General features: G+C 39.7%; 1 protein-coding gene across 1 annotated transcript in view; it reads right to left on the reverse strand.

Moving 5' to 3' along the window:
* The window catches only part of LOC113016619 (NACHT, LRR and PYD domains-containing protein 3-like), a 133925-nt gene that overhangs the window by 106107 nt on the left and 11784 nt on the right, over positions 1-16034 (reverse strand). Inside the window, exon 2 of the mRNA XM_026159560.1 lies at positions 1146-1430. Within this exon, the coding sequence (XP_026015345.1) occupies positions 1146-1422 (277 nt within the window). The 5' untranslated portion in view covers positions 1423-1430. The remainder of the gene's footprint in view (positions 1-1145; positions 1431-16034) is intronic.

Here is a 16034-nt window from a genome sequence, read left to right on the forward strand (position 1 = left end):
CTTTCACCTGGAATTCAAATAAAACTGATTCATGTTTGTGGCTGTAATGTGACAAAATGTGGAAAAGTTCAAGGGGGCCGAATACTTTTGCCACTGTAACAGACAAACCTGAAAACATAAGGACAGCGGGGAATACACAGAGATGACACAAAGAAGGCTGGATAGAGAGACGAGTAGTAACACTGATTAACACAGTAATGCAGACGACACAACGAGGAACACAGGCAGACACATACTATAAATACACACAAGGTAATGAGGGAATGACACACAGGAGGGGAGCACAGCTGATCCTAATTCACAAGACGAGACACAAACCTTCAAAGTAAAACAGGAAACAGACTGTTTTACAACACAAACTCGGGGACACGAACAGAACACAGAGGAAAGACACAGGTAGAGATCAACCTAAGAACTAATACAAAATCAGAATTAACACAAAGTACACAAGGTGATACCAAAAATGAAACAAAACGCTGAACGACCCAGGACCATGACAGAACTAGTTTTTCAGCGTCACTCTGAGACAGGATATTTCTAACTTTAGAGATGTTGCACAAATGGAAGAAAGCAGTCTTGCATATTTGTTTAATATGTGCGTTGAAGGACATGTCCTGGTCAAAAATGACTCCAAGGTTCCTCACAGTGTTACTGGAGGCCAAGGTAATGCCATCCAGAGTAAGAATCTGCTTAGATACCATATTTCTAAGATTTTCAGGGCCGAGTACAATAACCTCAGTTTTATCTGTATTAAGAAGCAGAAAGTTAGCGGCCATCCAGGTCTTTATGTCTTTAAGACGTTCCTGCAGTTTAACTCATTGGTGTGTGTTATCTGGCCTCATTTATGTTGATAAAACAGCTCTAAAACCAATCTGACAATATAAATCTGTAAAATGGGCAGAAAACCTGCTGCTGGTCCCATTTTAATCAAACCAACCCAAAGAGCAGATATTCATGTGTACACAGGAGGTTATTTGTGCAGATGCATAAAACACAAACTGTTGGCTTTCTGCAGTCTCTCACTCCTGAAAGTGTTGGCAAGTGTTTTGGATTTATTATTTATATAGATTTTAATGGCACCTGTGTAATGTTAACTAATGTTTTTATTGTTTATGTATTTTTTGTTTAGTCATTCCCTGACTTATCTGTGGGTTCTGGGATGGTTTTATTTAAATTCTCCAACAGATCATTCTTGTTTATCCTCCCCAAAAGATTTTTAGCAACTTGAAAAGTGTTGATAGAGTAGGTATCAAACATCAGATCCACTATGTCCGTCCTCTCTGCATTCTCCAGTTTACTCTCTGGGATTGCTGGTAAACCTTCTACAGACCCATTGTTCTTCAGATGCCACTTGAATTTTTCAAAGTCATCACGTCCCAAATCCTTCAAAGTCCCCAGAAGGATTTCTTTAGGTGTCGTCATCTTTTACCCTGTAAGGATCCGATAAACAAAGACTGTAACAACAGCTGGAGAGGTAATTGTCTGATTTATCAGAATTTAACTTGATTCTAACAGCAGTTCATCACAATAAATTTCTAAGGCTCAGAATGCAACAAAATTGCATATAAAGAAGCACATAGAGAAGTATCCAAGTAACACTTTGCTACAATATAAAACAAACTATTATAAATAAAGAAAATATATAAACTAAATATATACACTACCCGTCAAACGTTTTAGAACAGCCCAGTTTTTCCAGTGTTTTCGTCACGGTTTGCGAGCCGTGTGTAAATTATTAAAGGACCCTTTATGCAGGCAGCTCAGATGCAAGTGAGTTTATTCATCACATGGTGATACAAACAGAAATGGCGAAGGTGAGCATGGAAACTAAGCAAAAACCTAAAAACTAATAGTACACGAATATGAAGAATTACACGAAGGGAAGACGAAAACACGGAACACAAGGGGTGGGAGCAAAGCACCACAACACATCACTATATAGACAGTTACACAGAGGGAGACACAGAAGGCAACAACACAGGGCGGAACAAATGGACAGAGAAGACTAAACACAGAACAGAGTGCACAGAGAAACAAGGGGGGCAGGGAATCAAAACCTAGGAAGCATAGAATAACTCACAAACGACATAATACAAAAATCACAAAGAACTGAAACCACCAGCTCAGGAGACCCAGGACCCTGACAGCTACATAGACAAACCAGCAACTAACAGAGGCAAACACAAGGTTTAAATACACAGAGGGATAACGAGGGAATGAGACACAGAAGGAGGACACAGCTGGGAGTGATTGACAAGACGAGACAGAGGAAACGCAAACTAAACACACTGACATGAGACACGGACCTTCACAACAAAGCAGGAAATAGAAAGACTGAACTTAGAGGTACAACAAAACACAGAACCAAAACGTAAGAATAAACAAAGACACATCATGAAATCAAAGATTAACAATACAAAACAGAAAACACTGAGTCACAGACCCAGGATCGTGACAGTTTTATTGAAAATATCCTTTTTATTTCTCATTGCGCTCTGAAATGAAAGCATAGTACAAATAAGCAGTTGGAGTTAAAAATAAATCATGAAACACATTTATAGACCAAAGTTTATTCTAAACGTCTGACTGAACACACCCGTGGCTTCTGTCTACAATAGAAATCAAATATTCTCCCATATCTGTAGCAGATGTTCCCGTAAATGTGGACCTTGTAATAATAATAATAATAATAACTTTATTTATAAAGCGCTTTCAAACAAAGTGCTGTACAACTAAAGAGATAAATAAAATAAAAGCGATACATAGCAATACAGGTAAAAGACACAATACAAGTTAAAAACAATAAAAATGTAAAAACTAAAAGCCATAGAATTAAGACATGTAGGATCGGGTGAACAAATGTGTCTTCAACTTGGTTTTAAAAACCTCCACAGAGCAGCCTGCCGAATATCTTGTGGGAGGTTGTTCCACAGAAACGGGGCATGAAAAGAAAAAGCTCTCCAATTGTCTTTTTTCTGGCTCTAAGAACTTTTAGAAGACCAGAGTCCTGAGATCGGAGAGCACGAGATGGAACATAAAGGTGTAAAAGGTCGGAGAGGTATGAAGGTGCCAAGCCTTGTAGGTGAGCAGCAGGACCTTAAAATCTGCTCGAACCTGACAAGGTAGCCAGTGAAGACATCTCAGAACAGGGGTAATGTGCTCAAATTTCCCAGTTCTTGTTAAAATGCGAGCAGCTGCATTTTGCACCATCTGCAGACCTCTAAAACTTTTCTTTGGTAGGCCAGAAAGAAGAGCATTGCAATAATCAATACGGGAAGACACAAATGCATGGACAAGAACCTCTGCAGTGTCGCTTGACAAAACTTGTCTGATTCTGGCTGATGTTCCTCTAATGATAAAAGGCGGTCTTTGTTATCTCTTTTACATGAGATTCGAAAGAGAGCACCATGTCGAACCACACGCCCAAGTTTTTTACCTTGTTCCTGCAATTTATGACACTGTCATCAATTCTCAAGATCAAATTTTGGGACAAGTGCTGAAATTTGTGTGGCCCAATGACCATCACCTCTGTCTTATCAGTATTTAGGAGCAAGAAATTATCTGATAACCAGCCCTTAATTGCAGATAAACAACATTCTAGTTTAGAGACTTCAGCACAATTTCCAATGGTTAAAGGAACATAAAGCTGCAGGTCATCAGCGTAACAATGAAAGGTTACATTAAAAGAACGTAAAAGAACACCAAGAGGCAGCAGGTACATAGAAAACAGCAATGGTCCCAGTATGGAGCCCTGAGGGACCCCATGCCTCACTGCACAAGTCTCGGAGAGATCGTTTTTAAAACTAACAGTCTGAGACCTCCCAAACAGGTGAGATCTCAGCCATGATAAAACATTTCCTGTAATTCCAATAAAATGTTCAAGCCTATCCAATAAAATGCAGTGATGCACAGTGTCAAACGCAGCACTTAGATCCAGCAGTAATAAAACTGAAGTGCGATTGTTGTCTGCATTTACCAGCAGATCATTTACCACTTTGACTAAAGCTGTTTCTGTGGAGTGATTTGGTCTAAAAGCAGACTGAAATGGTTCAAACAGATTGTTAGTTGACAGATGCTCAGTGAGCTGCTTAAAAAACACTTTTTCAAAGATTTTAGATAAAAAAGACAGATGTGAGATGGGTCTATAATTTGCGACTAGTGGTGGGTTTTGATAATCGATTTATCAATTAAAATCGATTCTGGCTTGGATAACGTGATATCGATGCATTAAAATCCTGAATCGATTTTTTTATATAATTTTATTTTGCCCGAAACGCCAGAATCTCAGGTTAAACCTCACAAAACTTTAACAACCACCAAACAGCTGAAACAGTAAATGAGAGCAGGAACACGGATTCTGCACAAAGATGTAAACACAAAGCTCAGAGCCGCCGACGCATCAGAATCAGTGAGATGTCGCCTTTCTCACCCGATGGCACGGACACGGTCGGGGCTGAAAGCCGACAGCTCGCTGATTCTGATGTTTCGGCGGCTCCGAGCTTTGTGTTTACGTCCTTTTTACGCTGATTCTAAAGCTGTTAGTTTTATCTCTCTCCAAACAATATTGACTGAACCAGCAGCAAAAGAAGATCCAAACTACGCTTCACATAAACATCGTCATGAACTCACTCTGACTTTTGCTGTTTTGCTTCCACCAGGATAAAAATCACACTTCATGCACATTTCATGCATTTTAGACCTTCTTCAGAATACTGTATATACTATGGGCATCACGGTGCTGATTCAGAATCCTTACATTATTATTTATTACTAGAGCTACAATAAAAAAGCAAAGAGGAGGGGGAAGTAATAAATATGAAATAATGTATTTATGATGATTCCATTTGTTTCACTATCCACTCTGTGCAGGGCAAAGCTTATTACATGTTTAAACTGTAGAGATACAATAATTTTACTGCTGTAAAATCCAACTTTTGTCTTATTTAAAATATAAATCTAATATAATCTGCTTCTTAAAGTATGTTCTTTAAAATACAGCGTGTGTTTTTTAAAATATTATAATAATGCATAATTATGTGGACATGCATATTAGATAGTTTTTTAGTGAAATATAATCCCCCCAGAAAGGCAGGAAATGCTCTGTAACTTACTTTAAAACTAAATATGTTCACTAAAACGGTGACAGAGCTACAGACCTATGACAGCCTTACCCAGTGAGCTAGCAGCTGTGACCAGCACTACATGTGCAGTTAATAAAAGGACAGGTAATGTTTGTCACGCTGTTGCACACACAGCACGCTCATTTGTTTCAGTTCGTCAAATTGCCACAAGACAACTTACCAACGTGTACGTAATAAGCCAATACTCCTGTGTGCTACACACTACAGTGTGCGCTGTACACCTACTTACTGGTGATTAATAGTTAAATATTATTGTTGAGGGGCACAGACAGGACTCCGCACGCACACACACATAAAAAAAAAAAAAAAAAAAAAATGTTTTTTAAAAGTTGCCTCAACAAAAGGGCACTTTGGGCACCCATCAGGAAAGGGGCGGGTGCTCAAGCCCCTCCAGCCCCCCCTCTGCACGTGCCTGCATAAGTCACTTAGACAACCTAAAAATGTTATTGTTTGGCTTTTTTCAGTGTTTTGTTTGTTCGTGAGTAAATCGGTTTGGCTGAGATTAAAGTTATTAGATTAGATTAGATAAAATAAAACTTTATTAATCCCCCGGGTGGGTTCCTCCTTGGTTTTTACACAGCTGAATAAACATCAAACAGAAAACTGATTAAACAGAAGTATGAGACGGTCGAGAATTTACTCCAGTGTCCTGTTATATTGCAGATAGCAAGGAACAGACAGCCGAGTTTATTAAACTCCACCGAGACAGCGGTGACGCTAATCAGAAGGCTAGACCGTCCAATTTCCCCAGCTGTTTACTTCCAGCATATCCAACCTTCTGAGGACCCAGCCCACGTACGCTGCGAAGGCCGGGTCCTCGGGAGGATGCAGCCGATGAATTTGGACACTGTCACAACCCGATCGGGGGTGTGCCAAATGGCGGAGTGAGTAGACGCTCTCTACCGAGTTCTGCACAGAAAGTTCGTGAACAACGGTAAAACCTCAACTTTATGCTGCTAACACTAACAATTCACTAAATAAGAGAAGATACAGCAATCATAGGGCAAGAAGCAGCAGAATGCCGAATCAGAAAGGAGCGAAAAGGGGACTGGAAAGTTCCAAGTCTAAGATAGCGCCTGAGAATGCTAACGAGGAGAGTGCTACGCCCAGCAACGTGCTAATGGATAGCTTCCATAACTACGCAGCTACTACGGTGGCACTCACGTTAGCCGAAGAAGAAGTGGATGAGTTCCCACCTCTCCCTGTTACACCTCTCAAATCGCCAGCTCCGAAGAAGGTGATGTACGAACGCAGCAACTCTGACCCAGTTGATGTAAATGAGATAATTTCTCGTCTGTCGGCACTAATAAACACCAGGTCTGATAACATTGAGAGCATGGTGAGAGAGAACTCGAACATGGTGAAAGAGAATACGCTCCAGATTGAGGGTCTCAAAAAGACGATTGATTTTGTGTGCGCGGAAATGAAAGATATGAAGGGGAAAGTTTGCGACTTGGAAAAAAAAGTAACTAAAGAGGAAGGTCGAGTGGACAACTGCCAACAGAGAATCTCTGAGTTGGAAAGATATTCCAGGAGGTGGAATCTCAGACTACATGGAGTCAGGGAGGCTGAGAAAGAAGACGTAAGGGGAAAGGTGACTGTGATATGCCAGTCTGTTCTGCCAGAACAAAATCATAGGCTGCCTGACGTCATCGACACCGTACACCGACTCGGAGCCAAGCGACAAGGTAGCACCAGACCTAGAGGCATCATCGTGCAGTTCACCTCCCGAATCTACAGAGATGCTGTATGGAAAGCAGCCAAAACATCCTCCTACCTGCAGGACAATCATTTGAGGTTCGCTGAAGATCTGTCCAGGGAGGACAGAGAACGTCGTGACAAACTGTGGCCGATGATAGACAGAGCCCCTAAGGAGGGTAAGCCGGCTTATTTCGTGGGAGGCCGAGGATTCATCAGTGGATCAGAAGTTTTCCCTCCTTCATAGAGACGCTTATTCAGTCTCCGAAATGACATTTCTGTAAGCTTGTTTACATGGTGAACTTGATATTTTCACCCTCAGGTTAAAGTTTTATTTTGTGTTGAAGAGTGTGTTTATCTATAAAATGCTATATTTAAACCATAGCAGATAGTTAAATACTGTATTTTTATAAGCTTAGTCACTCAGGGTTTTTACTGTTCTACTACCTAAATTGTGCAGCACCCGGTCCCCTTATCCTATAGATCTATTCTTAGTTGTAGAAGTTTAGAACTTACTTTTTCTCTTTCTTTTTTCTAATAACTTTGTCTTTTTCATTTGTTTCTCTTAATACCAGGGGTTTAAGACAAACATGTAAACGCAAAGCTTTGTTTTTATTTGCCAAACAATTTAAAACAGATTTTTGCTTTTTCCAAGAGAGTCATTCCACACCTGCTGATACAAATTTTTGGAAATCACAATGGGGTAATGAAGTCTGGTTGTCCCATGGCTCTGAGCGTTCTGCTGGAGTTGTCACGCTTAAAAATTATTTTTCTGGAGATGTGTTACACTCTGACTGTGACACCTTAGGACACTACCTCTGCTCACTAATCAGACACAATAACAGTACTTTCATTGCAGTAAATATATATGGTTACAATAATAAAACTGAAAATGATAAATTACTTGACTCCTTAGAAGAAAGAATTAATTTCTGGCTCTCCAAATACCCAAATTCAGTCCTCTTAATTGGTGGAGACTTTAACATTGCTTTAGACAATACGGTTGATAGGTGGCCTCCAGGGCAGCAGTCTTCATACAGTGCAAACTTAAAAAATTTCATGGGAAAATTTAATCTTGTGGATATTTGGAGAGAAAAATTTCCAGATGATAGACTCTTTACTTGGAGCAATAAGACAGGATCCAGGCAATCACGTATTGACTTTTGGCTTGTTTCTGACTGTATTGATAAAGATAATATTACCATTAATATACTTGCCACGCCCCTCACTGATCATAGAGCAATTTACATTAACGTCCGAATGTTTACACTGGATAATATACCTCATAAATTCTCTTATTGGAAGTTAAATAATTCTTTACTAAAAGATAAAATGGTTAACATGCAGATTAATAAATTAATTGTTTATTATTGGAACAAAGCTAACAGAGAGAAGTCCTTTTGTACCAATTGGGAACTTTTTTAATTTGAAGCATGCAAATTCTTGAGAAGATATGGGAGTCAAATTGCTAAATTAAGGAAAGCTGAAGAACAAGAAGTAATAAGCAGAATTGCCTCTTATTACCAGAAGTCCCCAGAAGAAATCTCAGAGGAAGATAAATTAAGTTTACTAGAACTTCAAAATAAATTGGACGGTTTATAACGACTCAAGGCTGAGGGTGCTTTCATAAGATCCAGGAAGAGGTGGCTGGAGGAGGGTGAACAAAATTCTGCTTACTTTTTCAGACTTGAAAAATACAGATCAAAAACAAACTCTATTCATCAACTAAATATTAATGGCATTGTCTCTGACAATCCTGGAGAAATTTCACATTTCTGTGCCGAATTCTATACTAAACTATACAACTCAAAATATAATGAGGCTGTCTCAACAGGATTTTTCAATAATATTAAAAACCTAAAATCTATTGTTGTGGAAGATAGAAGTTATTGTGACAGCCCTCTGACTGTGGAGGAAGTTTGTAATTCCATTTCTGCACTTAAGGCCAATAAATCTCCCGGCACAGATGGTTTGACTGCAGAGTTTTATAAATCATTTTCTAATCTCCTGGCTCCATTTTTACTGCAGGTTTTTACAGAAAGTATAGAGAATAACATCCTCCCTCCTTCTCTTACTCAAGGTCTCATAACACTTATTCCAAAACCAAACAAAGACTTACTCTTTATTGATAATTGGAGACCCATCTCCCTGCTCAATAATGACTATAAGGTTATGGCTTTAATACTTGCTAACAGAATTAAAGAGGTCTTGGAAACAATTATTGATGAGACACAATCGGGCTTTATGAGAAACAGACACATTTCTAATAACATTAGACTGGTTTTGGATTTACTTGATTACTCTGATCTGGTACCTGACAATAGCTTCATTCTCTTCCTGGATTTTTATAAGGCTTTTGATACAATTGAACATCAATTTATTTTCCACTCTTTGGAAAAATTTGGCTTTGGCAAGTTTTTCTGTAAAGCTGTCAAAACCTTATACACAAATGGCAATAGTTCTATTAAAATGATTAACGGCTCCACCCCGAGATTTGACCTGAAACGTGGTATTCGCCAAGGATGTCCTATTTCACCATATTTATTTTTACTTTGTACACAAATTCTTGCAACTAATATTTCAAACAGTGTTGTACAAGGAATCACCATAGCTGATAAGGAGCTCGTCATCAGCCAGTTAGCCGATGACACCACACTCTTCTTGAAGAATGCAAACCAAATCCCTCCAGCTCTTACTAAATTAGTGATTTCTCTGAGGCCTCTGGTTTATGCCTAAATCTAAAAAAGTGTGAGTTACTAGCAATTAAAGACTGCCCTGCAAATACTATCTGTAATATCTCTGTTAGACAAGAAGTCACATACTTGGGACTGTTACAGTTTTTTCTGAATGCTTAAACCCTAACTGTGATTCCTGTAGCACAATCTCTAAAACTATTCAGACTTATAGCAAAACCACTCACTGAGTTTGCAAAACTAAAAGCACAAAAACTGCTTTGCACTCAGTTTGCAATTTTGTAACACACACTTTGCAAAACTGTAGGCACAATTCACTGCACAACACTCAATTTCCAAATTTCCAACACACTCCTAGCAAAAGTACACACATGTATGGCTATCATTAACACTAATTTGCCAACTGTCTGGCACACTTTCACATGTGAAGACTTTCTTAGATAATTAGTTCACTTTGCAATCAGCCTAAGCACTATAATACAGGTAAGCTGTGTGTGCGGAGTACAATGGAGGGAGCAGAAAGAGTGAGAAGTAGAGGAGGCCGAGGAAGAGGACGTGGAGGTGAAGAAGTAGGATGAAGAGGACGACAAGGACAAGGAGGAGCAAGAGGAAGACGAGGAGGGGGCAGAGGAAGCATGTTCACTGCAGACCAAGTAACCCATATAGTCATTATGGCGATTGCAAATAATCCTATACTTGGAAATAACCACTTGTGTTTGTTTTGATGTGTGTGAATAAACACCAGTACTTGAAGTTTGGATCCCTCTATGCTTATGGATCTATGACAGAAGTATGAGCTCAAACTGACATAGCCTACCTTGTGCACAGAGAAAGCAAAAGCCAGATGTGTTTTGTATTCATACCATCAGTGTGCAGTTGGCGCATTGTGTGCTTAGTAGATGATGGCTTGTGTGTACTGTTTGATACGGAAACACCATTTTTACGAAGGTGTGTAGAGTTAATCTAGCTGTGTTTGCTTTTGCAAGAGAACTACAATGTTTTGATGATTGGGTGACAGGTTTTCTTATTTGTGTGAAGAGTTTTGCAAAATTAGCCAATAGTTGCAAAAAAAGGGCTTAAGCAATCAGAAAAAACTGTAATATCCATCCATCCATCTTCATCCGCTTTATCCGAGGCCGGGTCGCGGGGGCAGCAGCCTAAGCAAAGAGGCCCAGACCTCCCTCTCCCCAGCCACCTCCTCCAGCTTATCCGGTGGAACACCAAGGCGTTCCCAGGCCAGCCGAGAGATATAACCTCTCCAGCGTGTCCTGGGTCTGCCCCGGGGCCTCCTCCCGGTGGGACATGCCTGAAACACCTCACCCAGGGGGCATCCTTGTCAGATGCCCGAACCACCTCAGCTGGCTCCTTTCGATGTGGAGCAGCAGCTGCTCTACTCTGAGCCCCTCCCAGATGGCCGAACTTCTCACCCTATCTCTAAGGGAGAGGCCAGCCACCCTTCGGAGGAAGCTCATTTCTGCCGCTTGTATCCGCGATCTCGTTCTTTCGGTCACTACCCACAGCTCGTGGCCATAGGTGAGGGTAGGGACGTAGATCGACCGTAGATCGACCGGTAAATTGAGAGCTTCGCTTTTACACTCAGCTCCCTCTTCACCACGACTGACCGGCGTCCAGCGTCCGCATTACTGCAGCTGCAGCCCCAATCCCAATCTGTTAATATCCAAAGACCAAAAATCAAGATTCTCTTCAAACTTCACTCCAATTATACAGAAAACCCTAAAAAAGTTCAACCAGTGGCTGCAAAGGGACTTGTCTTTGAAAGGTAGAGTGTTAATTACTAAAGCAGAAGGGATATCCCGATTAACATATGCTGCTGTCTCCTTACATCTGGATAAGAAAATGTCATGGTCCTGGGTCAGTGACCCAGCGCTTTTAGTTTGTATTCACTTTCTAGTTGATGATGATGATGATGGTTTGAGTTCTATGTGTTATATTCAGTCTGCCTTTGAGTCTGCGTCTGTGCCTCTGTCTATGATGTCACCCCATCTGTTTGTGAATCTGTCTGTTTAGTTCAATGTCTTGTCTGGTTCCATGTGTCTAGGGTTTCCTGTTTTACTTTGTAGGTCTGCCTCGTTATGCCCATTAGTTCCAGCTGTGTCCACTCCTGTGTGCCATTTCCTGATTACCTGGTGTGTGTATTTATAGTTGGTGTCTGCCTGTGCTCCTCGTGGCGTCGTCTGCGTTTCTCTGTGAACCTCTCGTGTAGTCTGCTCTGTTCCATGTTTCTTCGTGTCTCTCTGCCCCTCGCCTCATGTCCTCCATTTTGCATTAGTTTTCCCAGTTTAGGTTTATGTTCGGTTCTGTCCACACCTTGGTTTTCTGCACTGTAAATAAAACCCACTTGCACCTCCGCCATTGTCTGCTATTGGATCCTCCTTTCTCACCCTCCACACGACTGCCGCCCCAGCCCTGACAGAAAATTAGTAAAGATGTTGACCGTATGCTCTTTAATTTTATATGGAAAAACTGTACGCATTATATTAGAAAAACTGTTGTGATGAATAAGTACGAATCAGGTGGGCTTAACGTTTTAGACTTTTCTACTTTAAATAACACTTTCAAAATTAATTGGGCCAAACATTTTCTTAAAAACCCTACCTCTATCTGGAACTTTATACCACATTATATTTTCTCTTGTTTTGGTGGCTTTAATTTTGTTTTAAATTGTAATTACAATGTTGAGAAACTCCCTGTAAAGCTTTCATCCTTCCATAAGCAGGTCCTCTTAGCGTGGACCCTCATTTATAAACACAACTTCTCACCTCACAAATACCTTATCTGGAACAACAGAGATATTTTATATAAAAATAAATCACTTTTCCTGGAAACTTGGGTCCAAAATGGGATCCTATTGGTGGCTCAGCTGGTTAATAAAGAGGGACAACTACTTACTTACAACGACTTTATTGCACTATATAATTTTCCAATCAGTGTTCAGGAATTCTCAATGGTGCTTGGTGCCATACCCTCAGGGACTTTAATATTATATAAAAACACTGACAGCTCAATATCTACCTCAGTCACTCTCCCTCAGGGGTGTCAAACTCAAATACACAGTGGGCCAAAATTCAAAACTGGAACAAGGTCGCGGGCTAACATTAATATTTACTGAAAAAAAAATCTTCCTCCAGATTTAAGAATGAATCTCTTCTTATGGACTCAAACAAGTTTTTCTGAAAAACTGAATATGGAACAAGCAAAGCTTAATACTAAACAATATATATATTAGCTGTATAATACCAGTAGGCCAGCTCTAATAATAATTTGGTATGGCTTCGCGGGCCAAATGTAATTAGGCTGCGGGCCAAATTTGGCCCGCGGGCCAGAGTTTGACACCTATGCTCTCCCTGATCCAGCTGAGTCACCAATAGGAAAAATCTGCTTTTCACAGGAACTTGGTAACAGCAATAAGAGAATACGTAGTTTATTCCAAGAAGATATCGTCTCTCTCCCATATATCTTATTGGAACCGATATGTTCCAGATATCAAGTGGAAGACAGTCTGGATGGTCCCCCATAAATATTTGATTGTAAATAAGGTGAAAGAAGTCTCATTTAAAATTCTACATAAATGTTATCCAGCCAGTCACTACATGGTAAAATTTAAAAGGGACATTAATACTAATTGTACTTTCTGTGGGGATCATCCAGAAACTGTGACACATCTTTTTTGGTACTGTTCTTTTACACAGAGATTCTGGAAGGAATTTAGCAGGTTTGTTATTGTCCATATTTTAAGGGAGTTTTCTTTACGATGGGAAAATGTTTTATTCTGTTTCTTTAAGTTCCCCAAGAAGTATGATAAATGTTTTTTTATGATAAATTTGTTAATACTTTTAGCTAAATTTTTTATCCATAAATGTAAGTTTACTAACAAAACACCATATTTCTGTCATTATTTTAAGGATGTGGAAATGTACATACAATCAATATCAGACTCCACCAACAAAAAGGCTCCCAAAACAATATATGTATGTGAATTTTTGCGTGTATTCTTATAATTGTTACCTTTTTCTTTTACCCTTGGCTTTTTGTGTTAATGTTCTGTTGTTTTGTATACTTCATCTGTTCGTATGTTGTATACTCATTGTTTGTTAAATAAAGTTTAAAAAAAAAAAAGACACGACCAGAGTTTCTGTCGCCATCATCCGTGGTGGCGCAAGATGGCGTGTTGAGCAGTCGTACAAATTAGGAGCTCGTTGAACTTGTCCCAGAATTTACTTTGTGTTCGTTATTGTTTCCACTCGAAAGTAGTAAAATGACTGCCCCAAGTATAGTTAAACCTGCTAAATTCAAACTCGACCTCAAAAAACAAGAAACAACATCGCCATGTGATGGAAGGGAAGACAGCAGGGAAGGAACGGATCATGACTACGTAGCAATGGACGTAGCAGTGATGAGCAAAAGGGAACGGGGCAATGATTCGGTTCCATCTACACCTTGTAAGAAGCCTGCAGAAAAGAAAGTTAAGTCAGCAGAGATAAGTGAAAGTGACGAAGTCTCCAATGCTACTATATTGAAAGCGATTCTAAACCTTGAAAAAAGAGTGGACGAGCAGCTAGCTGACCTGAGTGTGCAATGCAAGCAAGATAGTACGATGCTAGCCAGCCTAGCCAAAGCGGTTCAGTTCAACTCGGAGGAGGTGAAAGAATGTAAACAAAAGGTTAAAGAGTTGGAGAGACGAAACGAGCAGTTGACCAAAGATAACTATGATCTCAAGGAGAGAGTGAGAGAGCAAGAAAGGTACAAAATGAGGTGGTGCCTCCGGATTAAAGGATTAGAAGAGAAAAGAGATGAAGATGTCAGATCGCTGGTTATTGGAATTCTTGGCAAGATCGCACCTGATATGATATCAAAGCTTGAAGAATCTGTGGATGTGGTGCATAGAGTTTGGAAGAAGATTGAGAACAAGGTCCAACATATCATCATTCTGTTTGCTCTAAGACACGTGAAAGAGGAGATTTGGCGTCGCACCAAAGATTCGGCTGTCTGTAAGAACGGGGGTTTCCACTTCGCTGAGGTACTGCCGCGGGAGGACTGGGAAGAGAGGAGGCGGCTGTGGCCGCAAATTGAACAAGCCAGACGGGCTGGGAAACGGGCCTTTTTCCGGGGTCCTCATGGATACATCGAAGGACGGAGGATCATCGACGTTGAATGAAAGACTTGATGTAAGACTGTATACAGTGGAATATTATTAATGGGACAAAAGAGTTCTACTTAAAGTTAAAGGTTATTAGTCACTGAGTTGGTGACAAGTGTTACAATTTAAACTCATATTTATATATTTTTCTTTTCTTTTTTAAAAAAAGTTATTTTCTTAGCATATTCTTATTATGGTTCACTCAAAAATTTCTTTTGGTTCATTAAACGTTCGGGGTTTGAAGGAAATTGTTAAGAGAAAGGCACTTTTTTTATTTTGCAAGGTGCAAAAATGTCATTGTCTGTTTTTACAAGAAACTCACTCTGTGGATGCCGATGCTACCTTTTGGGCTAATCAGTGGGGAGACAAGATTCTTTTCAGTCATGGATCTAACAGATCTGGAGGTGTGGCGATTTGTTTTAATAAGTTCCCTGGGGAGATTATAACATATAAAGCTGATAGTGAGGGTCATTGGTTAACTGCAGTCTTGAAGAGCGAAGGTATATTTCTAATTGTTACAAATCTTTATGGACATAATAATGAGGGTCAAAATAAAAGTCTATTGGAAAATCTAACAAATGTTATTTCAGAGCTTAAAGTTATGTACCCCACAGATTACATCCTAGTAGGAGGAGACTGGAACATGACACCAGATGAATGGATGGACAGATGGCCTCCTCGCTTAGGAAGGAGGCAACAGAATAACATTATTGAGAACTTTTCTAGTGATAATAATTTTACAGACATTTGGAGAAGTTTGAATCCTGGAGTTAAGAATTATTCTTGGTTTAAACCTAATGGAGAAAGCAGGTCAAGACTTGATTATTGGTTAGTGAGCGATGACATTTTGAGGTGTACTTCACAATCTAAAATCTCCAATGCACCCCTTTCTGATCACTGTTTCATTGATCTTGTCTTAGAACCAACAAGGATGAGACGTAGTCGCAGAGGATATTGGAAATTTAATGCCAGCCTTTTAAATAAGGACAAGTATTGTGATAAAATTAGACATATAATTACAGATATAAAAAATGATGACTCAGTAGTGGGTAATATACAGAAATGGGAATTTGTTAAATTCAAAATCAGAGAATTCACTATAAAATTCTGCAAAGAACTGAACAGGGAAAAACGGGAATATGAAAGTAATTTACTTCGTGAAATAACTCAGTGCTGTAGTAAAGAAAAACTAAACGTGCAAGAGAAGAATAAATTGATGGAGTTACAAACTAAATTGGACGATCTTTACCTAGAGAAAGCCCACGGTGCCTTTATAAGATCGAGAGCCAAGTGGATTGAGGCAGGTGAAAAGAATAGTGATTGGATTTCCGGCTCTTTTTAGAG

This window comes from Astatotilapia calliptera, chromosome 23 (assembly GCF_900246225.1).
Source record: "Astatotilapia calliptera chromosome 23, fAstCal1.2, whole genome shotgun sequence".
In the NCBI taxonomy this organism is placed as follows: domain Eukaryota; kingdom Metazoa; phylum Chordata; class Actinopteri; order Cichliformes; family Cichlidae; genus Astatotilapia; species Astatotilapia calliptera.